The 25,414-nt window shown below is 39.7% G+C and overlaps 2 protein-coding genes across 3 annotated transcripts in view; both read right to left on the minus strand.

Moving 5' to 3' along the window:
* LOC109414605 (endoplasmic reticulum aminopeptidase 2) overlaps positions 1-2,314 on the minus strand; it is a 63,239-nt gene extending 60,925 nt beyond the window's left edge. The window contains exons 1-2 of one of the 2 annotated variants that reach the window (XM_029867693.2): positions 1,175-2,314; positions 739-1,093 (exon numbers count right to left, since the gene is read on the minus strand). In XM_029867693.2, coding sequence (XP_029723553.2) covers positions 739-850 — 112 coding nt within the window. In that variant the 5' untranslated portion in view covers positions 851-1,093; positions 1,175-2,314. Of the gene's footprint in view, positions 1-738; positions 1,094-1,170 lie in introns of both variants that reach the window. The other variant, XM_029867694.2, reaches the window with a different exon arrangement.
* A 14,759-nt stretch (positions 2,315-17,073) lies between these two features.
* LOC109414606 (GTP-binding protein Di-Ras2) lies at positions 17,074-18,484 on the minus strand. The gene is made up of 3 exons (XM_062850648.1): positions 18,236-18,484; positions 17,987-18,157; positions 17,074-17,928 (listed from the first exon to the last, which is right to left on the minus strand). Exons 1-3 carry the CDS (start codon positions 18,347-18,349, stop codon positions 17,626-17,628), a joined length of 588 nt encoding a protein of 195 aa, XP_062706632.1. The 5' UTR covers positions 18,350-18,484; the 3' UTR covers positions 17,074-17,625.
* Between the last annotated feature and the right edge of the window lie 6,930 nt (positions 18,485-25,414).

Raw genomic sequence — 25,414 nt, forward strand, 5'->3', positions numbered from 1 at the left:
GATTCCGAAGAGAATCCTTGGAGGATTCCGTAGAGAATCCTTGGAGGATTCCGTAGAGAATCCTTGGAGGATTCTGCAGAGAATCCATGGAGGATTCTGCAGATTCTGATGTTATAAATAAAAATTGTCACCGCGAAAGCCCGGCCCTGTTCCATAGAATATTTGCTTTCTGAAAAGGGAACAGGGACACGGACAGCGCGAAGAGACGACGGCAATGTTACCATGGTCACAGCCAGCAGTAGCAAATCGCCGTCGTCCGCCGCCGCATGCTTTGATGAGACTACAGAAGAGGCAGCAATGTTGTGTTTATGACTGCTCTCACGGCCTCGTGTCTAAACGGAATTCCACCCTCAAAAATGTCATCTATTATGCACGGGAGGGAGCGAAGAATGCACACAAACAGCCACTGCAAGTGTTTGTATTGCCGTGCGCGCTCCTGTGCGCCCTTTCGTTTCGGAATACTAGACTTATGATATGTAGGAAATGAACACATGTTCCAGAAGGAATCCGGAAATGGTTTGCTAGCTGTATATTCAGTTATTTTCACACATTCACTTTTAAAATGGTCAATTCAGATAATAAAGTGAATCTTGAATGTTTGTTCAAGAAATTCAATCGTTTTTATCCCGGATTTGAAAATAATGATTTTCATACTGTTTTACACATAAACTTTACATTTTCGTACACCTAAATATCGTTTAATGCTTTGTATGAAGCAACTATGGAACTTTCACTTACCGTACTTGTTAATTCCGTTGCGTTTCGTGTCGGAAGATTTGTCCATGCCGCCCAGCGGTTCCAGCTCCATGCTTTCGGCCATGGCCACCTTGTAGTCGTTGCGGCGCTTCATGGTGTGCTTTGTTGCGAATGTTTGTGCTTATCTGATCTGATTCTTTAAATCGATTTCCAAGAAGAAATTTTCTTTCAGCCCACTTGTTGACGCTGATTCGCTGCTGTGCCTGCTGCGCTTTCGTTTTCAAGAAGTGTTCCCTAACGATTCTTTTCCCTCCTCTCTATATATGCATATGATCCTAGCTGGTACGTGAGATAAAATTTGTGTTTGCTTGTGTATATATAAATTGTCGATATGATTCTAGAACAAAAGCGGAGAAGAGACAATATTGATTAAAATCTGGAGCCAAATTTCGCTTCTAGATTGTTGAGAGTTACCTACATATATAAGTGTATAATATTTGTTGAAGTAAAGATATCGGTTTTGATATGATGATTACGTTAAAAGATGCACAATAGTTGCTTGTTCGCGCTAAGAAGCTTACTAGGTTACAAAGAGCTAAATATCTGCAGGAGTTTCTTCCCTAAACATTTAAGATGCTGTTATGACGCGCTGTTGGTGGAATGGGCGCCTGTAAAATTTGTGCCTCGTGGCGAGGGGTGGTAGGTGTAGAATACAGCGATAATATGGTTATTTATTTTTTTGCAGAGGGGGACTTGAAATTCACGGCTTGCTGTGTTGCTACGCGCTGGTTGCTGGCTTTTTGGACTTCTATCGATGATGGAGGGTGACCAGTTAAAAGTTTCGAAGGCACATCGATTTCCTAGAGAGATGATGGTTCTACGTGGATACACTTTCCGAAAGATACAGAGATAGAGGCTTCTAGTTCACAAAATGATTGTAGCGTTTGTTCCTATGCACATGTTCCTACGTTCACTGATTGTTCCTTTGCGAAATGCTTCGTCGATTAACCGCGTTTCCCACTACATTAGAATTTTCATTTCACACCCAAATTGTCACCATGTTTGTTCTCAGCATCCAAATCATCCAAATCTACACTTTCCATGCACGGTAATCCACAATCGTAGGAGGCCAGACACGGAGGACTCCAAATGGTGCGCTATAATAAACCGTTCACAGCCAACCGAGATGACCGACGAACTGCGCCCAAACTGATAAGCCACGAACTACTTGGCCTACTGTGCCCGAAGAGTTCACTAAACAACTATCACGCCCGACGACGCTTGCTACATCTACCTCCGGTGGGAGTAGGGAATCCATTTTCTTCCCGATTGTGCGTACGGTTTTCGTTTTTTTTTTCTCCTTTCACGCGACTGAAAAGGTCAGGTTCCGTGTAAAAACTAATGATTTTCCTCGCCTCACGACGGTAGTGTGCTGGCTATGGTGGGTGATCCTGGACGCTGCTACTACACATCAGGGAAACACACAACATGTGAACCGACCGACGAAAACGACGACATGCTATGCTGCGCTATGCTATGCTCTCGACTCTCGACGCGATATTGTGTGTAGAGGTATCGAAGAAAGCGAAAGGCACCCCCTTGCTGTGCTGTGTTTTGTTGGTTGTTCCGTCGGATGGTATTGATTTTATCCCGGAGGATATCAACAAATGGTGCGCAGGCGTTTTGGTGTAGAGTTCTTGGGAGCAAGGTTTGTCATTTGGTAGATTTGTAGGTTTGAGTATGCGATTGTGGTGAGATTTTTGACGATTCTGTAAACACGAGAGAGAGTCTTTATCAAAACCATGCTGAAGGTGTCAATTCAAATTCCGGCAATAGATCACGTAAAATAGTCTCAAATTGCACTTTGTAGCTAGCATTCAGAATGTTGATCGGGAGTTCTCACAATGTAGCTTACACAGCGCAACATTTTTTTTTGTCTCAAGAGCAAACTTATGTGTCTCCGAAGGATTTTGGGCCGCTGAATCCGAATCCGGGTTCAGATTTGCTCTAACACGTCACAATTTTGAGCTATACCTCAATTTATGGGGCAAAATATGCGATTTTGGGCTTTTTTGACTGCAAGCCATTAAGCAAGGCAATATTTTTTTTAAGTAATCAAAAGGTTAATTGGTCAATTAACATCTAAATTAACGACTCATGCAAAATATTTCGTTTTACCTAATCAAATTTGATAGATTTAAGCATTTTATGTTAGTATGGAAACTTGCATGCAACTTTTAGAGGGTGACTTGTATGGGAAATATCGTACCTAACATAAATCGCTTAAAACTATCAAATTCGATTTGGTAAAACGAAATATTTTGCATGGGTCGTTAATTTAGATGTTAATTGACCAATTAACCTTTTGATTGCTGAAAAAAAAAATTTCTTGCTTAATGGCTTGCAGTCAAAAAAGCCCAAAATCGCATATTTTGCTCTGTAAATTGAGGTATAGCTCAAAATTGTGACGTGTTAGAGCAAATCTGAGCCCGGATTCGGATTCAGCGGCCCAAAATCCTTCGGAGACACATAAGTTTGCTCTTGAGACAGACAAAAGGTTATTTTTTGTTACGCTGTGTTATTGTTTCCTTTCTGGTATACTTGTCTAATAAGCTTTCTTTTCCACTACTTCCGTAGAAGTTCGGTTGGCCAGATTCTAACTTTCTGAGAAAAAAAGTGGACCCGACTTTGTTTCTTTTTGTAGAGTTCCACGTTCTGTCGGGTTACATGCTGCAGCACTACCGCCCGCGTGGCGTTCATCTCCACCTAACATGTCCATGATCGAGCTCTCTGTTGCGTCGTTGATGGCTGCTTTGATTGCTTTCCACCAGTCCTTTAGAGGACCACATTGAACTAGCCCTCATACGACAACACTGCTTCGAGATTCTGCGTGAATGCAATAATGGCGGCATCCAGTTGGTTCGTCTTAGGTAACTGTCCAGAAGATCATAATGCTAGTGGCGGTGTACGGTTAAGATCTGATCCATTATCGATCGGCCGTCGATCAAGCTGGTTCGATAACTTCCAACGAGCTCATTCATTTTAGGTGACAGACGACGTAATAGGATCTGGAAAAGCACTTTGTAGGCAGCATTCAAAATGGTGAATCACCATTGGTGATCATTCTGAAGTTCTCACGTTCCAAATGGTCGCCTTTCTTGTGAATGAGTCAGATTACCCTCTCCTTTTTCTCGTCCGGTAGCTGTGCAGTTTCCCAGATCCTGGCTATCAGCCGGTGCAAACAGAGTGCCAACTTTTCTGGGCCCATCTTGATGAGCTCATCAGCGATACCATCCTTACCATCTACTTGGTAGGTTTTCAGCTAATGAATAGTATCCTTAACTAACCTCATCGTAAGAGTTGGATCTTTTCCGTCCTCTGCTGCACTGGCATAGTCGTTTCCTCCGTTGCGGTGATCTTCCGTGCCTACGCCATTCATGTGTTTATCGAAGAGCTGCTTCCACCGTTCGATTACCTTCTCTCTGCATATTTCGGCTCGCGGTACGAAGTCGTTGGGGCATGTGGATGTGATCGAAGTAGGAATGGGTGGTCACCCTATCATCGCCCAGGGTTCATGGCTGCACTTTGATCGAGCCATCAGCATTAACAAAAATTAAGGCGACGGAGTTCTCACCAAGAACTCCCAACGCAGCAGAAAATGTGCCCCTCAAAGAGAGCACTCGTCGGCAAGTCTTGGCCCCACAGGAAGGTCCCGGCGGACCCCACATGGCACCGAGCTGAAGGCGCATCGTCAGCTTGAAATGCGCACCGAGCGGACCGAACGGGTCCGCCTCGATCTTACGACAACCGTACAGTATCATTCTCTATCAACCAGCGCGGCTACAAAGTATCACAATGTGGCCATTTGGAAGCGAGGAAACGTTTGAACACAGCAATATCACAACGCACGATGTGATATCTTATTCCATGGACGGCAGCTTCGTCCTAGTGGCCGTTATCGTTCTCATCGTCTGGCGGTGGCGGCGAAACATGAACCGCTTGAAATCACTGGAAGCGGCGACGAGGAGGAACCAGCTAAACGTCTAAGCGGGCGTCACCCGACGCCCGCCGAGTCAACAATTTTGGTGCACCCGGCACCAAGAAGGACGTCTCGGATCGGTGCACACGGCACCAGTGGAATTAAATAAACAATCAAACTCTGTAAAATTCAAGATAATTAATGTCAGTCTAAGTCAGAACTCCGCCGCGTCGAGTTGTGAATCAATATCACCGCCGTCAGTACTACTATATCCCAGCTGTACGGTCCTTGCGAGAGCGGGGCCAGTAGCTGTTGGACATCTTTCAGCATGCATTCAGCTTCTGGTGGAACTTTTAGTGCCTTATTTGAAGCCGCTTGACCTAACTAACAGCTCAATTTCCTACTCACTAAGACTATCCCCACCAGTGCAGGTGGAATTGTTGGATGAACTTCATGAGGAACCCCTGAACAAATTTCTGGAATAACCAGCCAGTGGTTGAAAATTTCTGTAATAAAGAAATAAAAAGAAATGAGGAATCTCTGGAGGAGTTCCCAGAGGAGTCTCTAAAAAGTTTTTGAGAAAATCTCTAAATCATCACAAGAGAAACCTCCAGCAATTTAACGAGAAACATCTTGAAAGTTAAACTACTAAGGGAATCCTTGAGTGAACTGCAGGAAAACCCGGAAACAAATTTTCTAAAGAATTTCGTGAAAGAACTCCTGAATGAATTCCTGAGAAAATTTTTGATGATTTTCAAGAAGAAATTACATCACATTTGGTACCTTTTAATTCCGCCCTATTTTGTTAATCCTTTGGCAAAGGTCAAAGGATAAGCAAAATCCCGAGCAGAAGAGAATAACTACAACATAATAAAATATGTTATTTTGACAAAATAACTGGGTAACGAAAAGAGTTATTTTTGTGTTATTAACATAACATATCATGTTATAAACTTGTCTGTCATAAGCGGCAAAATAACAAAAATCATAACAAAAAAATGTTCCTGGAAAACCAGTTGAATAACACGTTTTGTTTGTTTCAATAACAACTTAATAATAGTGAATTTGTAAAATATTTCAATAACAAATTTTGAAATTAACAAGTTATTGATAACAATTTTAAAACAAAATGAGTTATAAGATCTTATAAGGTCTTCGAGGGAAGGGGGGTTTGTGAAAATGAGCAAGCAATGTGTTAAGTATAGGAAAACCCCGTACGAAGTGGGGGGGGGGGGTCGAAATTCCCCAATTTTAGCGTGACGTACTTAATGGATGCTCCCTACTGACACAGTTAGAATGTAATGTCAGAAAGAAGAGCAAGAGGAACTGACAAGAAAACATGATTTTCTCAACAGTTCCTTGCTAAATGCTGTGAACAACGTCAATCTCGAATGGTGTAGTTTTGATTGCAAAACTTGTTATTGTTGTTATTGTTGATGATCAAATATTTGGAAAGTCCCAATAATTCAATAATAACTGAACTTGTTCTACAAGAAAACATGTTGTTGAAATGTTATATGAATAAAATATATTAATAGCACGACCATAACAAAATAAGTTTGTCAAACAAAACATGTTATGGAAAGGTAATGCCACAATAAGTTAATAATAACAGACCAAGATATAAAAACAGATTTTGTGATTCTGTTGTTTTCATTTTGATATTCTCCTCTGCTCGGGATAGGACGGAATTAAAAGGTACAAATGTGATTACACTCATTGGAATAGGGTATTCTGCTTAGAGGGTTCGAAAAGTCGGTACGAGAAGACATTACAGGAGGAATCCCAGATAGCGTTTCTGAGAGAAAACTTTCAACGAATTTCTGGAGGAATCCCTGAAAAGTTCCTGAAGGAGTACCTGAAGGAATTCCTGGAGATATGCCTGAAGGAGTTTCAGAAAAAAAATCCTGAAGGATTTCCTGATGAAATCCCCAAATGAGTTCCTGGAAGAATCTTTGAATAACCCCTTAGGAAGAATTTCTGAATAACTTCAGGAAGAACCCCTGTTGGAGCTTTTAAAGGAATCCCTGAAGAATCCCCGGAAGAACTTGCTAAAGCTATGTTCATTTAGAATCCGGAATGACAAAATCACGTATATCTTAGGGATGAAATAACAAACATAAAAGGTAAAGCCCTCAAAACAAAGGTTATTTATTATACTTTCATGGAAAAATATCATTGAAATTATTTATTTTTATTTTTCACAAATTTTCTCACTTTTTCTGTGTTGACCTCTCTAAAAATCTGCACAACGGTGGTAAATTTTAGCAACAACCCCTTCCGCACGTTTGTTCAACAATCAGGTCATCTATGCAGTGTCCTGAGTGCCTCGACTAGTCTGACTAGGATTCCGAAGAAAAATTGCCAAACTTTTTTTTTATTGCGAAATGAGGGGCAATTCAGTAAATTGAGAAAACGCGAAATTTGAGTGTTTTTTTTTCGTTGATAAACACTACCCATCTGTGACGATACCTGAACGTCTCCGGCTGTCATGGCAGCTCATCAAAATAGGTAAAACCTCTACATATCCCTTGTGTGCGTTTTTGAAAAGCAGCACACGATTCTTGAGGCTGTCATCCTTGTATGAATTGGTTCTCATCATCTTGTTGCGAAAAAACCATGCCCAGAGTTCGAACTTCTTGCCAAATCTTCAAATTCAAAGCAGATTTATCAATGAACCCAAGCCTTTTTCTTCCGAGGACACTTCCTTATGCTATGGTTAACAACATCTGTGCACATAACACATAATGGTTTTGACGATATTAACATTTTCGCGACTGTCGTACCTGACCACACTCAATTTTCAACGTGTTTGTGCAAGATTTTTTTCCTCCTCTTGTCTTCAATCTGAAATAACTTTTCACTCGTTGCAAGAAAATCGATGAAATTTTTACCATTTAAAGAGGATTAGTGTATGATCAGAGTGCTGCAAAAGAATGATGATTATGTTCATTGAGAGCACCACTAGAAAATGTGACATGATTCCGGATTCTAAGTGAACATAGCTTTAGATGAATCCCAGAAGAAATCCCCTTACTAATTCCTGAAAAAGCCTGGCGGAATCTCTGAAGAAATTCATCGAGAAATCCCCAGTAGGTGTTCGTAGATAAATCCCTGAAGGATTTCCTGGATCTTGGAAAAAATCCCGAATCCTGATCCTGGAGAAATTCCTACAGGAGCTCCTGGAGAAATCCTTGAGGGAATTTCTGGAGAAATCCCTGAAGAAGTTTCTGGAGTAATTCCTGAAGAGTTTCTAGGAGAAATCCCTAAAGGAGTTCCTGGAAAAATCTTTGATGGAATTCATGGAGAAACCTGTCCAGCGATTTCAGGGAGAGAATCTCTGAAAGAATTCCTGGATGGAGGAATCCCTGAATGAGCTCCTGGTGAAATATCTGCAGGTATTCCTGAAGAAATCCCTGCAGGAGTTTCTGAAAAATCGTTCCAGTAATTACAGGCAAAATTTCTACAGCATTTTCAGGAGAAATCTTTACAAGTATCCCAGAAAAATCCCTGAAGATTTTTTAAGAAGAAATTTCTGTAATAGGGTGCGGGCACCGGTTTTGGCCAGTCTAAGGGAAATCATTTTTATAAAAATCCAGCAAATCCAGCAAATCCAGTTCTCCTATGAAAACAACCAATGCGTCAAAAGAAAGGTTTCAATCTATATTTTGAAGGAAAAATGCAGAAATCATGCCAATACTTGTTTTTTGTATTAAAAGTGGCACTGGCCAAAATAGAAGCTCTGCCGCAGTTTTGGCCATATTCTTAAGTTTGGTTTCTATTTTGGCCAATCACGTGTAGGGTAGAAGCTTCAGTTTTGGCCAGCCCGGAGTTTTGGCCATAGTGCGGTATTCAGCCTGTAACGATCTAAATTGGCATAAATTTAGTTTTTACTAGTAGATTCTAATATAATAATATGATTGCAGCTGTTGAAACCATACATTTTGATTGAAAACTGGAAGAAAAACATAATTTTCCTTAAAAAAATCAGCTCCCATATATCTATTTTGGCCAGGGTGCTTCTAATTTGGCCACTCCCATAAGAAATACACGTGATTGGCCAAAATAGAAACCAAAGCTGAGAATATGGCCAAAACTGCGGCACGGCTTCTATTTTGGCCAGTGCCACTTTTAATACAAAAATCAAGTATTAGCCTGATTTCTGCATTTTTCTAATAAAGTGTATATCGAAACCTTTCATTTGACACATTGGTAGTTTTCATTGGATTATTGGTTATTTTTATAAAAATGATTTCCCTTAGACTGGCCAAAACCGGTGCCCGCACCCTATTTCTTATGGGAGTGGCCAAATTAGAAGCACCCTGGCCAAAATAGATATATGGGAGCAGATTTTTTAAGGAAATATATTTTTTTCTTCTAGTTTATAAGCTGTAATCATCATATTGTATTAGGATCTACTAGTAAAAAATAAATTTACGCCGATTTAGATCGCAACAGGCTCAATACCGCACTATGGCCAAAACTCCGGACTGGCCAAAACTGAAGCTTCTACCCTACTTGTCGTACAAATCCTTGACTAAACTTCTGGAAAATTCCATGAAGAAGTTCCTGGAAGAATGCTTCAAGTAATTCCACAAAAAATCCCTCGAGGAACTACAGGCGAAATAGCTCTAAGAACTAGACCACGAAGCCCGTCTATGAAGAAATCCCAGGAAGAATTCTAGAAGAAGTCCCTCTAGGTGTTCACGTAGAAATTTCTGAAGGAAACAATTCCAGGAAATTTGTTTCTGAACTCAATAAAAAATTATTAGAGGAATTCCTGAAAAAATCCTTGAAATAATGTCTGGATAAACCACGAAAGAAATCCCTCAAGAAATTTCAGGTAAAATTCTACAAAAAAAAAATTCAAAGTGAAATCGCTGCAGGAATCCAAGAAGAGTTCCTGGGGAATTCCCTGAAGTAGTTCCAGGAGAATTTGAGGGAATGTCTTTCTCCATGAAGGAGTTAATGGATAAATCCTTGATGGAGTTCATGGAAAAAATATCCAGCAATCCAGGAAAAACACTGAATACATTACGGGAGGAATTCAAAAAGAAATCCTCGAAGAATCCTGGGAGAAATCACTGAAGGTGTTCCTGGAGGAATCCCTGAAGAAATTCAATAAAAAATTCCTCAGGGAATTCTAGGGGAAATTCCTACAGAAATCCCTAAAGAGTTCCTGAAGAGATTTCTAGAGAAGTCACTGGAGAGGTCCCCAAAAGAGTTGCTTCAGAAATTCACTATGGAGTTCCTGGAGAAATCCATGAAGGAGTTCCTGGAGAATTTCCTGAAGGAATGCTAGAAGAAATTTCCGAAAAAGTTCCTGGAGAAATCTCTCTAGCAACTTTGAGAGAAATTCCTCAAAGATTTCCAGAAAAATCTATAAAGCATTTTGTGGAGGATTTCAAGAAGAATTTTTTAGAGAAATCCCGAAGAATCCCTGGAGAAATCACTGAAGGAGGTTCTAGAGGAATCCACGAATGCGTTTATGGTAAAAAAAACCTAAAGGAATTCCGGGAAAAATTCCACAAAGAATTCTTGGAGAAATTCGCGAAGGATTTCCTGCAGCGATCCTTTGAGAGTTCCTGGAGAAATCCCTGGAAGATTCCCTGAAGAAATCTCTAAGGGAGTATCTGGAGTAATCCCTGAAGAAGCTCTAGGAGAAATCCTGGAACTGCAGGAGGAATATCTGCAGAAATTTCTGAAAAAAAAAACCCTGAAACAATTCCTGGAACTGGAGAAATTACTGGATGGATCTCATACGGGATTCTGGAAGAATTTCCTGGAGGAATCTCTGAAGAAACTTTAAGAGGAATCCGTAAATTAACGCCAGGAGAAACCTCTTACAGAACTTCGAGAGGAATGTTTGAAGGAACTCCTGAATAAATTCCTGAACAACTGAAGAACTTCCTGAATCAATCTATGATGGAGGATCAATTGAAGAATTTTCTGGAGCAATCCTGAATAAATTCCTGAACAACTGAAGAACTTTGTGAATTAATCTATAATGGAGGATCGTTGATCGTAATGGAGGATTAGTTGAAGAACTTTCTGGAGGAATTTCTGAATGAACGTCAAGGAGAAACCCCTGACGGAACTTTTAAATGAATCCCTGTAGGAAAATCCTGGAGAAATTCCTGGAGCGATTCGAAAAGAAAATCACGAAGGAATCTCTGAAGCTACTACTACAGAAATGCTTGAATTAACTTCAGTAAAACCTCCTGACGGAACTTTTGGGAGAATCCCTGAATAAATTCTTGGAAAAATTCTTAGTAGAATTCCTGAAAGATTGTCAGATTTTCCTCTGAGGAGGTACCGCTCTGCGGACGAGCGATGTTTGAAGCCATGCAGCCAGAAAATTTGCTGCCGTGTTTGAATGCCCTCTACTTTTAACTTCGGTTGGGCCTCGCAGCTCAGGATTGCCAGTGACGTTGTTTCGATGCAAATTTCAAGGAACTCCTAGAATGTTCAATGTTTCGTTCTTTAGTTATTTTCATTTCCAACCATGTCCGGCATAGAATTTCATCTTCCCCATTTATCCAATTTTTCCCTCACGGCTTCTACGCAATAATTTCAGATTGTTGGTCTCGGGCAACCGAATGGGATAAACGTAGGGATCTCCATTAACTGCTTTTTTTTTAATCTAAATCCTCAAAATATTTGGCATGTTAATACAGTGTTGTTGCCGGTATCCCGGAAACGGTAGCCTTTTCTTCCGTCAGCAAATCCAACAAATATTAGTATCTTGTAAAGTGTCTGCCTTTTCTCTTTTGAGAATGTGCACGTATGCTTTGCTTCCAAAAACATTGAAATGAGAGTAGTTCGGCTTTTCTTATCCAAATTTCGAATGGTATTGTATTCATTGTGAAACTAATCGATAATCTAACAGTGCCAGGCCGACTCAGGACACAAGATCTCTCCGGCAATCCCAGGGTCGGCTAGCTACCGGGTAATCAAGGGCTTTCGCGGAATACAAAAACTAACAACACGGAACTTTCACGTTACTTGTATAATTTATTGAATGTCCTAATTGTGTCGTGTGCGTGTTGTTCTGTGTAATAAAATTTGTGTCAATTTGTTAAGTGTGGCCTATTTCTAACGTTGGTACCGGTACATACCGCTGCTGTGTTGATGGTGGTGGGCTCGTTGGCCGCCACAGCGACTCCTGTCGAGCTGTGCGGCCGGAATTCTCGCCAGATGGCAAGGCGAGCGGGGCCGGTAATCTGCCGACGTGACCAGCGGGCGTTGCTGGGGGGGTGCAGGCGTCTTCCCTCTTGGACGCAATCGGCCGGCCGTGGACTAACCACCTTGGACGGCCGAGAGGGGAGCTTTCCTTAACGTTTAGGGCCTTCGGCCCGAGCTGTACGTCCTCCTATGAGGACTGATGTTCCTTGACGGTTAGGCGCGGGAATCGTTCCCGGTTCCACGGGCCGAGCCGTGTGCTGGACGGTAGACCTTTTTGAGGTCCAAACAAAAGAGGTCCTGAACAGGTTTCTTCCCAGGTTTCCACTTGACCAGGGGGGGGTGGGTAATCAGTTCTTCAAAACCAGAAAACTTTCACCACTGCACAAAATGCATCCACAGCACACGGACGCCTGATTAAAACAGCTGCCGATTTAAGGCAATGGCCGCTAAAATTCTAATTTTCTCCCTTTCCCGTCATTCGCTATTTCGTTGCCGCTAATTTTTACAGCCATGTTACCTTCTTGGTAGCGACAACCCAGTTACAGCGGTACTTGACCCTTTCACTTCTGTGGTAATTTCCTACTGTTTTTACACAAGAAACGTGAAGGGTCCGACAAACAACACATAAAAAAAAAACAAAAATCAACAATCTGCAACCAAACGGTTACAATTGTTAACCAATAGGTTCTGTAGGTTTCACCCGAACAGGAAAAACCTCGTGATGAAAACGTAACCCCGCAATGCTGTGTTCCTTCGTTCATCCCTAGATGGCGGTAGTGAGCAAACGTCAAACAAGAGTAAAAATACTGTGAAAGTCACGAGTGGCCAATTGACCATCTATAGATACCAAGTATTTGAATCAATCGTTAAACACGTGTTGAAGGGCGAACAGAGTGTGACGTCTGTTTCTCTATGGTATTTTAATCGGCTTGCGCCCACACTGTTTTTCATCAAACCGATGTGCTTATCTACCTTCTCCAAAGCTTCAGCCATTCCATCGAACATCGATTGCAACAGGGTGATACAAACTCGGGTTCTGTCAGTGTTGTTGTGACCAGAACGCTGATGGTTCACAACAATTTGTTGTCAGTCATGACGACCTTCCAGCGTGATTAATAGAACATTGCAGGACTTAAACAGAACCATTGCGGCAATCCAGTAGTTTAGAGGCATTAATGAAAATTACTCTGATGAAGACGGTGGTCTATTGGCTACCACTTCTGATTCGTACGCAGAAGTTCCTGGGTTCAATCCCTGGCCTGTGCCTTTCCTCCTTCTTTGTGCGTTTCTATATACTTTCTCCCTCCACTTCACAGATCATAAACGGATGAAAAAAGCCGTTCCCTTTCCTTCCAACTTTCACAGAACAGTGTGATACTATCAGAAAACGCCTACGAGTTATGCAATCAAGCGAATTGTGCCGCATTAGCTTCATAGTATGCTTCGTGTATGCTGACGACCTCAAAATATATCTGGCCATAAAATCTGGTGAAGACTGCTTGCGACTTCAAGAACGTATAAATATTTTTGTAGAGTGGTGTAAGCTGAACAAGCTGACAATCAGCGTTGGAAAATGCACGGTAATTACCTTTCACCGATCTAAGCGCCCCATCATCTTTGACTACAATATTGATGGGAATGCTCTCAAGCGTGTCGACCGAGTCAACGATTTGGGTGTTGTCCTGGACAATCAACTAACCTTCAACCCGCATATAACCAGCATTATTTCGAAAGCAACACGGCAACTGGGATTCATCACGAAAGTTTCCCGCGATTTTACGGATCCTCACTGCCTTAAAGCTCTCTATTGTGCTCTGGTACGTCCCATTCTTGAAAACGCCTCTATTATATGGACACCTTATCAGCTTTCTTGGAACATCAGGATAGAACGCATCCAGCGCAGATTCATAAGGGTTGCACTGCGGAATTTGCCTTGGCGTGATCCACAAAACCTCCCGCCATATATTGAGAGGTGTCGGCTTCTTGGACTCGATTCGTTGCAGCGACGGCGAAATATCCAGCAATCTACGTTCATTGTGAAGTTGCTTAACGGCGAAATTGATGCACCCTCTCTTCTGTCACGAATCAACTTCCGAGCTATGCAGAGGCAACTAAGGTCTTCGGCTTTGTTGTTAACTGAATTTCATAGAACAGCCTACGGCTTCTACGAACCATTAACTGCGTGCGTTCGAACTTTTTCGTTACTCGATGAGATATTTGTTTTTGGTGAAAGTTCTAGATGTTTTAAGAGAAAAGTGTCAAATTCCAGTTTGCTATAGTTTTTAGTTTAAATATTCATGTAGACTTAAGTCAGATGAATTAAATAAATAAATAAATAAATAAATAAATAAATAAATAAATAAATAGTAATAATCACACTAATCTATCATCTTTCGCCTGGCATCCATGCACCAATGTGTGAACCCTTTGCCAACCATATCCGCATGAATTTTCTGCAGACGCAGAGGTATATTCGGTCTGCTGTGGATGCAAACGATTGCAATAATCACTTCCTTCCTCTTCCCCACATTGACCTGCAACCTGACGTGACAGTCGCCATTATTGTCACCTAAAAATAGAAGATCACAAACACTCACACACTGAAAAAGTCTGCTTACTCCCCGGCAGATATCTCATTGGTTCGTTGTGTGAGTATAGCTGGTCTGGCGATACCGGAGTAGCAACCTTACTTACCTTACCGGTCAGACTAAGATCTGCTGTACATAGGAGTCGTCTCTATTCTACTCGGTCCATGGCTGTGTGTCTCCAGTTCCATACTCTACGAAGAGTCCGCAAATCGTCCCCCACTTGGTCGACCCACCTAGCTCGCTGCGTCTTCTTGTACCGATCGGATGACTCTTAAGAACCATTTTAGTCGGGTTGCTTTTCGACATCCTGATGACGTGACCCGCCCACAGTAGTCTCCCGATTTTCGCGATGTGGACGATGGTTGGTTCTCTCATCAGCTGATGCAGCTCGTGGTTCATTCGCCTTCTCCAAGCCCCGTATTCCATCTGCACTCCGCCGTAGATGGTACGCAACACCTTCCGTTCGAAAACTCCAAGGGCACGTTGGTCCTCTGCACGTAGGGTCCATGTTTCGTGCCCATAGAGGACGACCGGTCTAATCAACGTTTTTTAGATGGTTAACTTCGTGTTACGGCGAACTTTATTCGATCGTAGAGTTCTGCGGAGTCCAAAGTAGGCACGAGTTCCTGCCACAATGCGCCTCTGAATTTCTCTGCTGGTGTCGTTGTCGTCGGTCACCAGTGAGCCCAAGTACACGAATTCCTCAACCTCCTCGATTTCATCACCGTCGATAGAAATTCGGGGTGATGGGCGAGGTGATTTCTCTCTGGAGCCCTTTGCCATCATGTACCTTGTCTTCGACACATTAATGACGAATCCGATTCGCCTGGCTTCGTTCTTTAGTCGGATGAATGTTTCCGCCATCGTCTCAAATTTGCGAGCACCCTCTCGTCGCCTTGATCAATCGTATCAGTTTATCCGGGGATCCGTATTCGTGCATAATCTGCCATAGCTGGTCTCGATCGATTGTATTATACACCGTTTTAAAATCGACGAATAAATTATGTGTGGGCACGTTGTATTCGCGGCATTTGTGCAACACCTGGCGGATGGCGAACATCTGGTCCGTCATAGCGCGTTCACCCATGAATCCAGCCTGATATTGTCCCACGAACTCTCTTGCAATCGGTGATAGACGGTGGCATGGAATTTGAGAGAGTATCTTGTAGGCAGCGCTCAGTAGTCCGCAATCCAACTTGTCGCACTTATTGTAGATGGGACACACGATCGCTTCTATCCATTCCTCCGGTAATACTTCCTCCTCCCAAATCTTGGTATTGACCTAGTGTAGTGCTTTCACTAGTGCTCCTCCACTGTATTTTAGAAGCCTGCTTGGCAGTTGATCTGTTGTGTTGTTTTTCAACCGGCCTACCTCCTCCTTAATCTTTTGGAGATTAGGGACTAGCAATCTTTCGTCCTGCTCACGTACTCCTAGATCTGTTACCACGCCACCTTCGGTGCTTGCAACGTCGCCATTGAGGAATCTCTTGAGAAGCGAGAGATATTACTCTTCTCATGAGCTTCGGTAAAGAGAAAAGTGATCTAAAGAGATCAGAACCAGTGGTTCACAAGCTCGAATCGAACCAAATTATTGTCTTTTCCGACAACCAAGAGTTGGATAGCCCGCATCATTTACCAATATGAATCCAAATCTGGTATTATCTATCGCCTCTCACTAAAATTCTACTAATCGTTGAGATGCGGAGGTACACACGGTTTCTAGTAAAACGGGTGTTACACTAACATTGCTTTTCTTCCCCGATGGTCGTAAGGACGTGGCCGATGCTGGTACTGATAATATAAAGCTCTAAAATTTTCAAAAGAGCACATTGAGGATAGAAAGCTACACCTAGGCCCCATCTTTCGAATTCCTCCGCAACAATTACAAAATTTCGTTTAGGATTATGCCTGATAAACACTCCCTGAATTTCGTAACGGCATATCATGTAAATTTCCAAACGTATCCCATTAGAATGATTATCAGAAATTGCGATGGAAAATTCTACTGAAATTTCAAGAAAATACCTTCAAACAAAACGTTAGAATCTATACGCGTTGCTTCTTAAACATTTTAACATTTGTGACAACTTATCAAAGTCCTATTACACATAATATATCTAGATTGAGTTTAAATAAGGGCGAAAGTAACATGAGAGAGTTCTCTTCATCGACTCTCTCTTCTGCAAATTAAAGTGACAAGATGCAAATTTAGTCGAACTTTTTTACACCTAGACGCTAGATTGCATCGCAACCTAGCGATTTATGACCAAAAAGTGCAACCATACTTGCATCTTGTCACTTTAATTTGAAGAAGAGAAAGTCGATGAAGAGAACTCGCTCATGTTACTTTCGCCCTTATTTAAACTCAATCTAGATATGTATGGCCAAACGAGTCCAACAAATGACCAACACAACGTGAATCATGGCAACCTTGGATAAATGTCGGAACGCAGTGGCAAATATTTGGGATTATGGGAAACAGTGTAATGGCACCTTAAAGGTATTATACAATGCCACTTTGCTCTTCAGAAACTCCCAATCCCCCGACCCTTTTCATTTGATAGTTACAGATACCATCGATAACCATCGGTAGATGTATGTACAAGATACAATAAAACAACACGATTTGTGTATGATTTTTAATTTAACGATTTATTCAAATGTATTGAATTATCGAAGCAAAATATATAATAATTTGCTATATTTGCTAGTGATTTTTAATGGCATATCATGAAGTTTGTAAGCGTCTGCTTGTTTCTACGTTGCGTTATAATTTTAAATTTAGCACTATCATATGTACATAATATTGTTTTTTTTTCTTCTTCTTCTTTTGTTTTAGTATATATAAATATAATTATGGTTGTATAATATCATTTTTGTTTTGTCTCTTGATCATCTTCCGCTTCGTCGTCTTTGTTCATTTCTTTTTTTTTAATCAATTAAGTGTTCTTTAGCGTCTAAAATCGATTTAAAACCTGATAATGTGTGTGTGTCGCTTTTCCCGTTCACTTGTTTCATATTCTTGCTTGTTTTTTTTTTACTTTATTTCGATTTTATTCGATTTTGTTGTTCTTGTTGTTTTTGCTTGTTGCTTGTTTCTTTGTTTCTTGGTTTTTCGTCTTGCCTCGTTTCGGCGATTGTGGCGAGACTGTGCTTTTATCAACGTGTCTTACAAACTTACATCACTTTACATTTTTCCTTGAGAGTACCGCTCGCCTCGCCTTCGGCTCCCCCACCCGCGGCGGCCCCATCTTTGGTCTTCGTTCCGTTTGCTTTGTCTTTAGGCTCTTCCTTTTTCTTTTCCTTCTCCTTTTGAGATTTCTCCTTCTCCTTGGCTTGCTGTTTCGCCTTTTCCTTCTTCTCCTTGAGTAGCTTCTCCTCCTTCGCTTGCTCCTTCATCATTTTCTTCTTGTTCTTCTTTTTGTTTTTACCGTCCAACTGTAGCGATACGTTCCGGTTCTTCTCCATGTTTAGCAGTTCCTAAAGAGATAGAAACTCGTTAAAACAATACGGGAGCACAACGAGGGAGTTCATTTACCTGAAACAGCTCGGTAACGTTGTGGTTCTCCTTGGCGGAGGTCTCCATGAAGGAAATCCCCCAGGTGGCAGCTTCCGTTTGGCCTTCGATGTTTGTTACCTCCCGCAACTCCTCCGGTTCATCGCACTTGTTGCCCACCAGCATCACCGGAATCTGCGATATCTCCTCGCCCTAGATAAATTTCGATTAGAATCCAAATAAGAAATGTAATTAAATTTCCAATTATGAAACGGCATCGCCACCGCCTACCTTCAGCTCCCGAACCAGACTCCAGATGGGCTTGAGCTCCTCCAGGCTCTGCTTGGAGCACACCGAGTAAACGAGAATGAAGGCATGACCTTTGGTGATGGAAAGTCGCTGCATGGCCGGGAATTGATGCGACCCGGTGGTGTCGGTGATCTGCAGTGTGCATATGTTCTTGTTGCAGCTAATCACCTGCGAGTGGAGACGGAGGATGATAACGAGAACGTTGGATATGAATGTTAGAATGTTGTGAATGAAAATAGTACCAGTAGGAATCGTAGGGGTTGAGTTGAGTTTGTTTAATCAACTGTTTTCTCATCTAATGTTGTGTGTTCTTATTATGAAACGGACGGGAGGTTAGAAGGATAATAACATTTCTATAGAAATACAAGAGTTGGACTGAATATGTAATTGGATATCAGGTGAAATATATATAAGCACCTTTGTACACATTATTATTGTGGGAACGGACTAGACAACGGACTTATTTTTCTTAGAATAATTAACTCAAACTCAAACAAATCGGCTAAGCTAACTGAATACACCAAAGGTTCCCAAACCACCAAAGGTTTCCACAACCTCGGTGCCCTTTAAATCCTTTCTATATTTGCTCAAGCAATAATTTGGATAGTTTTCACTAAATTCACCACCTCACCAACTGCACTTTCCTAGCAGAAATTGGATAATCCAATTTAAATCTTATTAATTATTATTTCTGCCGAAACAAGTTTCCTTGTCTGTGTGAGTCATCGGAACCGTTTTCTCAGATCAAAGCTTTTTTGGTTCCGTTGCGGGTCCTGAGTATCTGTGCAAATTTTGAGCACGATCGGTTGCGTCTACACTTTGCGCATTGCAATTGAAATTTGTATTGGATTTTGTATGGGAAAACATACTTTTTTTGCATTTTAGCCATAAGTTGAAAAAGTTTGTCTGAAACTTTTTAACCGATACTGTAAAATGATAGCCTAGGATGTTCTGAAAAACTTATTGAATACCGCGAAGCGATCCGATGCTTGTGAAAATAGTTCTAATCAACGAACCACATGCATGTGTTTATGTTTTAACATGTACAGGAATAACAATAGCAACACAATCAAGCTGTTTCGCCAAGCAATGCCAACGCTATAACTTTTTTCATAAGAATCAGATTACTTCGCGGTCTTCGACAAACTTTTTCAGGACACCCTAGGCTATGTTTTCACTTTATCGGTTACATGGTTTTAGAAAAATTCGAGCTTGTTTTGAGAGAAATGCAAAAAAAGGGTGTTTTCCCATGTAAAACCCCATACAAACTTCAAACGCGATGCGCAAAATGTAGACATAACCGATCGTGCCCAATTTTTGCACACTTATTTGGGTCCTGAAATGGGATCAAATATACTTTGATCTGATGGGATACCATTGAATTTTTCATTTTTCCATATAAACGATGACCCACTCCAATATACATATTATGAAATATTTCATTCATAGTAGTGCAATATCACCTGCTCACTGAGATCATCGTTCATGAAATTCAGGTAAGTGCAAAAGTTTTCAATTGTTTAGTATAATTATCAACATGGCGACCGTGAGCTATTTTTGATCATGGACGGACCTGGTGGCATGATTAGAGCGCATTCCCATCACGCTGAAGACCTGGGATAGGTTCCCAACTTTCTGCAATATGTGCTATTTGAACGGTTTTTTTTTCTACACAAATATCCAGATAGAAGAAACCCGGTTTCGTGAGCGATCTCGCTCGTGGATTTTACACGCACATAGATAAATCGCCATTTTTTTTAACTTGCAAATGCTCTTTAAACCGTGAACCACCATAATTTGAGCTCCATTTACGGGTTTTGATCAGTGTGGTGGCTGTGGAAATTGCTCATAAATTGTTTATCTGTGATGAAAGTTAATTGGTGAGCACGTTCAAAGTGATCACAGAACACTTAAACCAACATTTCAAAAGGGCGTAACAGCTTTTCGATTGACAAACTTCTTCAAAGTTTATGAATCGTATTTTATATTTCCCACGTCATTCACAGACACTACTCGACAGAGGAATTGCGCTCCTGTTTCCAATGGATTGCATGAGAATAATGAAATACGTTCTACAGATATGGAAAAAGGTTTAGTTTAAAACCTTCTTAACAAGTTCTAATGCTCGCATAACACACATTTTAGCTAACCCCTATCAGAAAGATCGACGGTGTTGATATTTCAAATATGATGTCATAAGACAGAGCTGCCCAACCTTTTTCGCTTGATTCATACAGTTTTGGTCCGTGTGATCGAAAAAATGGTCCTATAATAGATCTTTTAGCATCAAAAGAAGGCCTGGTGTTAGGGCTAATTAATACATAAGTTGAAATCCAAATTTGACTTATCCCAAAGATGGTTAGAAGGAAAAAGATGAACGACTTCCGCTCCTAACAGGCGACACGAATAGCGCCGCTCTGGTGAGCCAACGTTCAACTAATACACTCTTAATGAATTTTCGCTAAATCCAAATCCGTGCTCAGATTTGCTCCAGTACGTCACAATTTTGAGCTATACCTCAATTTATAGGGCACAATATGCGATTTTGGGCTTTTTTTGACTGCAAGCCATGAGGCGTGGAAATATTTTTTTTAAGCAATGTAAAGGTTAAGTGGTCAATTAATATTTAAACTAACGACTCATGCAAAATATTTCGTTTTACCAAAGAGGAATTCCACGGAGTCATGTCAGTCGATCCTGAGCGACCATTTCAAAAATATCTGAAACTTTGCACAGTTTTTCAATTTCATCTAAATCGTCATTTTTCGATATCAAACCTTCATATTCACTCACGACTAACTTTTCAAAAGGGTGTATGCGAAAATAGTTCAAAAACATTCTAAAAGCTGCACAGCAAAAACGGATTGTTCGATTGCTATGAATTTTTCAGCAAAGTTAGATAACTAAATGATGATTCCTTAGAAAATATTCACTGTAAAAAATTTCTTTTTTTACTTTAAAAAAATATGATCTTTGTCACAAAAACTCAAATATCTCAAAACCCTATCTTTTTACCAACGTCAATTTTTTAGGGAAAATTACCCATTATATCAGCTATCTACCATAAAATTTTGGTGATGGTAAACTGATAAACAAAAAAGTTATGACATTTCAAACATTTTACAATTTTTACATTTAGTAACAAAAAAAAATTTTTTTTTCTGTGTAAATTATTTCAAGAATTATATTTTGATGCTGATTTTATTGTAAAGACTACCGCCTGAATTAAACAAGTTGTTTTCATGATATTTTTGTTTGATTATTCATAATTACTATAGTATCTATTTGAAACTTAGACGCGATCCAGTGTTGTGATCAAAAATATTGAGAGTGTCATACTTTTTATTGTACGTGACTGGTGGAAAAATCCCTTGATAGTGTTGAAAAGCTGTTGATCATAAGAAAAATGGAATTAAACTTATTTTTAAGACGAAAGCTGCATAATAAAAGTTTTATATATACGCGTATACGTCTAGTTGATCTGCAAAAAAATACCTCTTAGAGAACAGACTTTATGATCGGAAGAATGCGAGTAACTTCAACAACAACAAATGCATGAGAGGTACATACCACAGACAAACAGACGAAACGCCTAGAACAATTTTCGTGAAAATCCATCGCCCAGTTCACACTACCACCACCTGGTGGAAATGTTTCACGAAACACTGCGTTGTGCAATATCGTCATCAGAAGGCGCTAGTGTGAAACGTCAAACGCAAAGAAAAACGATGGGCACTCTTCTGGTTATGAAAGCCACAACCAAGATTCAAAATGATCGTTAAAGGCGTGGTCAATGAAAATTTCGTCAGTGTTACGTTTGTTTGTCTGTATACATGCAAAAAAATACTACCGCGCTATGGATATTTGATTTGAGACCGTATGATGAAAAAAAAATGTTCAAAAGAGTTACGAAATCTCACCGAAAGCACCATAGATAAACGCGTCGTCTCCCAGTCAGGTGCAATGGAATTGATAAACTCCAAGACCTTTCCAGGTTTTGCAGACCAGATCTCACTGGGTAGCAAGCAACCACTATTTAGAAATCTTTGCCTGCGCGTGTATAAAGCACCACAACTGCAAAGCAGATGTTCCGAGGTTTCACGTTCCGTATTACAGAAACGACAGATATCACTCTGAATATTTTTCAAGTGATACCTGCTCGGGCAGTGTCCAGATACTAGGCCAGTGTATGTACATAGAGCTCTCTTGTTGAGCTCTAAGAGCTTTTTGGTTTTATAAGCATTTGGTGTTATAAATCCCCGGGTAGAGCGAAATGGCAAATGAAGAGCAAATTTTACCATTAAAATAGAATGTTTGAATGGCAAAATTTGCTATTAGTTTGTTTGAAATAAGAGTTAAAATAACAAAAATAATAACTAAATTTCTATGACATAACAACTAAAGAATAACTGATTTTGCCATTGTAATAACAAAATAATAGCAAAAAGAATGTCAAAATAATAACATATTTTAATATGATGGTAAATTATGTTATTGTTTTGATGTTGTGGCAGGATAGTGTGATAGTAACATTTGCTATTATTAAGTTATTATACTATTTAATAATAACTCGTCAATTACAAGTTTTACAATGATAGCATATTTTGTTATTCATGTGTCATCCTGAGCTATTCATAAAAAACAAAAGAATTGCAACTTTAGATATGACGACAAAATATGTTATTCTTTAGTTATTGGTTTGTTATTCACCTCTACCCGGGTCGTTTTGACTGATTGCAATTTTTGACATCCATCCAATTGGATATCACCCTCTGCTCAGCCCAGCGTTTCAGGTCCATTTTAATTGTACAGTTTGATATACCACAGAATGGTTCTGGGCCAGCAAACTGTAAATTGGAACCACTTTTAGCAAGCTCGTCTGCCATTTCATTTCCTTCAATGCCACCATACCATCAGCGACATCTGTTTAAACAATTTAATCACGCCCCTTTTCAAAAATGCTTTGAAATATACTTCAACATCTATAACCATTTCAATATTTTTAACGTTGCAAAACACGTTGCAAAACATTCATCTTGAAGAAGAGGGAAAACACTTGTCCTCAAATGTAACAGCAAATTAATGAATAAACGACTAATGCGCGGAGGGCGTGATAAAATCGGAACATTACTGTACATATAATATACATAATACATAATAAAAACAGCTTGTTTTACTCACGCAAGGCCATTAACAATAAAATCAGCATCAAACTGCGATTTCCGGCCGAAATAATTTACACAGAAAAAAAAATTATTACTAAATGTGAAAATTGTGAAATGTTTGAATTGTCATAACTTTTTTGTTTATTAGTTTATCATCACCAAATTTTTATGGTAGATTGCTAATACAATGGACCGTTTTCCCTAAAAAATTACGTTGGTAAAAAGATAGGGTTTTGAGATATTTAAGTTTTTTTGACAAATATGATATTTTTTAATGTTAAAAAAAGATTTTTTTTTCACGGTGTATATTTTCTTAGAAATCACCATTTAGTTATCTAACTTTGCTGAACAATAAAATCAGCATCAAACTGCGATTTCTGACCAAATAATTTACACAGAAAAAAAATATTTACCAAATGTGAAATGTTTGAAATGTTATAACTTTTTTGTTTATTAGTTTACCATCACCAAATTTTTATGGTGGATTGCTAATACAATGGACCGTCTTTCCTAAAAAAATTACGTTGGTAAAACGATAGGGTTTTGAGATATTTGAGTTTTTGTGACAAAAATGATATTTTTTAATGTTAAAAAAGATGTTTTTTCACAGTGTATATTTTCTTAGGAATCACCATTTAGTTATCTAACTTTGCTGAAAAATTCATAGCAATCGAACGAACCATTTTGGCTGCGCAGATTTTTGAATATTTTTGAACCATTTTCACATACACCCTTTTGAAAAGTTAGTCGTGATTCAAAATAAAAATTTGATATCGAAAAATGGCGATTTAGATGGAACTGAAAAACTGTGCAAAGTTTCAGTTTAATAGAAAATCATGAATTAAAAAAATTCCTTAATTTTGATGCTGTTGCTTGGAATCGCTCCAAATCGAATTTGATAGTTTTAAGAGATTTATGTTAGGTACGATATTTCCCATACAAGTCACCCTCCAAAAGTTGCATACAAGTTTACATACTAACATAAAATGATTATATCTATCAAATTTGATTTGGTAAAACGAAATATTTTGCATGAGTCGTTAATTTAGATGTTAATTGACCAATTTACCTTTTGATTGCTTAAAAAAATATTTCCATGCTTAATGGCTTGCAGTCAAAAATGCCCAAAATCGCATATTCTTCCCTATAAATTGAGGTATAGCTCAGAATAGTGACGTGCTGGAGCAAATCTGAGCCCAGATTCGGATTCAGCGACCCAAAATCTGTCAGAGACACATAAGTTTGCTCTTGAGACAAAAAAATGTTGCGCTGTGTAATTCAACTTCAATTCACATGTAATGTGATTACTTTTTGTGTAAACCAAGATGTTACATTACATAAGAATTGCAGTTATACGCGCCAACTTGTGACGTAGTTGGGGGGCACAAGTTGGCGCTTATGATTGCAGATGTCGAGGCTTTCAGATGCCTGGCACTGTAGTTTATCTTCGTGACTGTATTCTCTTCAGAATATCTTGGAAAAAATTGAGAAGCAACCATACATGTGATGATTCCAATATAGATTCGAAAATCATGGAAAATTACATATTATTCAAATTACTGCATTGATTGTGCCATATAATTTCGGTGCATTTGAATAATATTAAAGTTGAAGCAGATTTACTCGCCGCAATTTTGTGTTACGCGGGTTTAGCGTGTTTTAATTGCGTCAAAATGGTACACGCTAACTTGAATCTAGTCATAAAGGATGTTTCTTTCGTTTCTCACTCAACAGATGGCCGTAGTGTAGCATACATAGTGTGTCTCCGAAGGAATGTATGAAAAAAAATAGAGTCGGTCATCTTTTTCCTTCTAACTATCTTTGCTTATCCACTTAGCTACCATGGCAATTCAGTCAAAAATTTGAGTTCAACTGCACCGGTAGCTAATAAATGTCAACAAATTCCAACTTTTTCACTTGGATAAGTTAGATGTAACACTAAGCTTCCAATGGATGCCAAAATATTTCATGTTTTACTTGTTTTGAGAACGTACCG

Source organism: Aedes albopictus, chromosome 1 (assembly GCF_035046485.1).
Source record: "Aedes albopictus strain Foshan chromosome 1, AalbF5, whole genome shotgun sequence".
In the NCBI taxonomy this organism is placed as follows: Eukaryota; Metazoa; Arthropoda; class Insecta; order Diptera; family Culicidae; genus Aedes; species Aedes albopictus.

Coding starts and splice junctions, on each gene's coding strand:
- LOC109414606 (XM_062850648.1), bottom strand. CDS start 18,349: ATGCAGCGACTTTCCATCACCAAAGGTCATGCCTTCATTCTCGTTTAC. Junction 18,158..18,235: donor GTCTGGTTCGGGAGCTGAAG/GTAGGCGGTGGC, acceptor AAATTTATCTAG/GGCGAGGAGATATCGCAGAT. Junction 17,929..17,986: donor ACGTTACCGAGCTGTTTCAG/GTAAATGAACTC, acceptor CTATCTCTTTAG/GAACTGCTAAACATGGAGAA.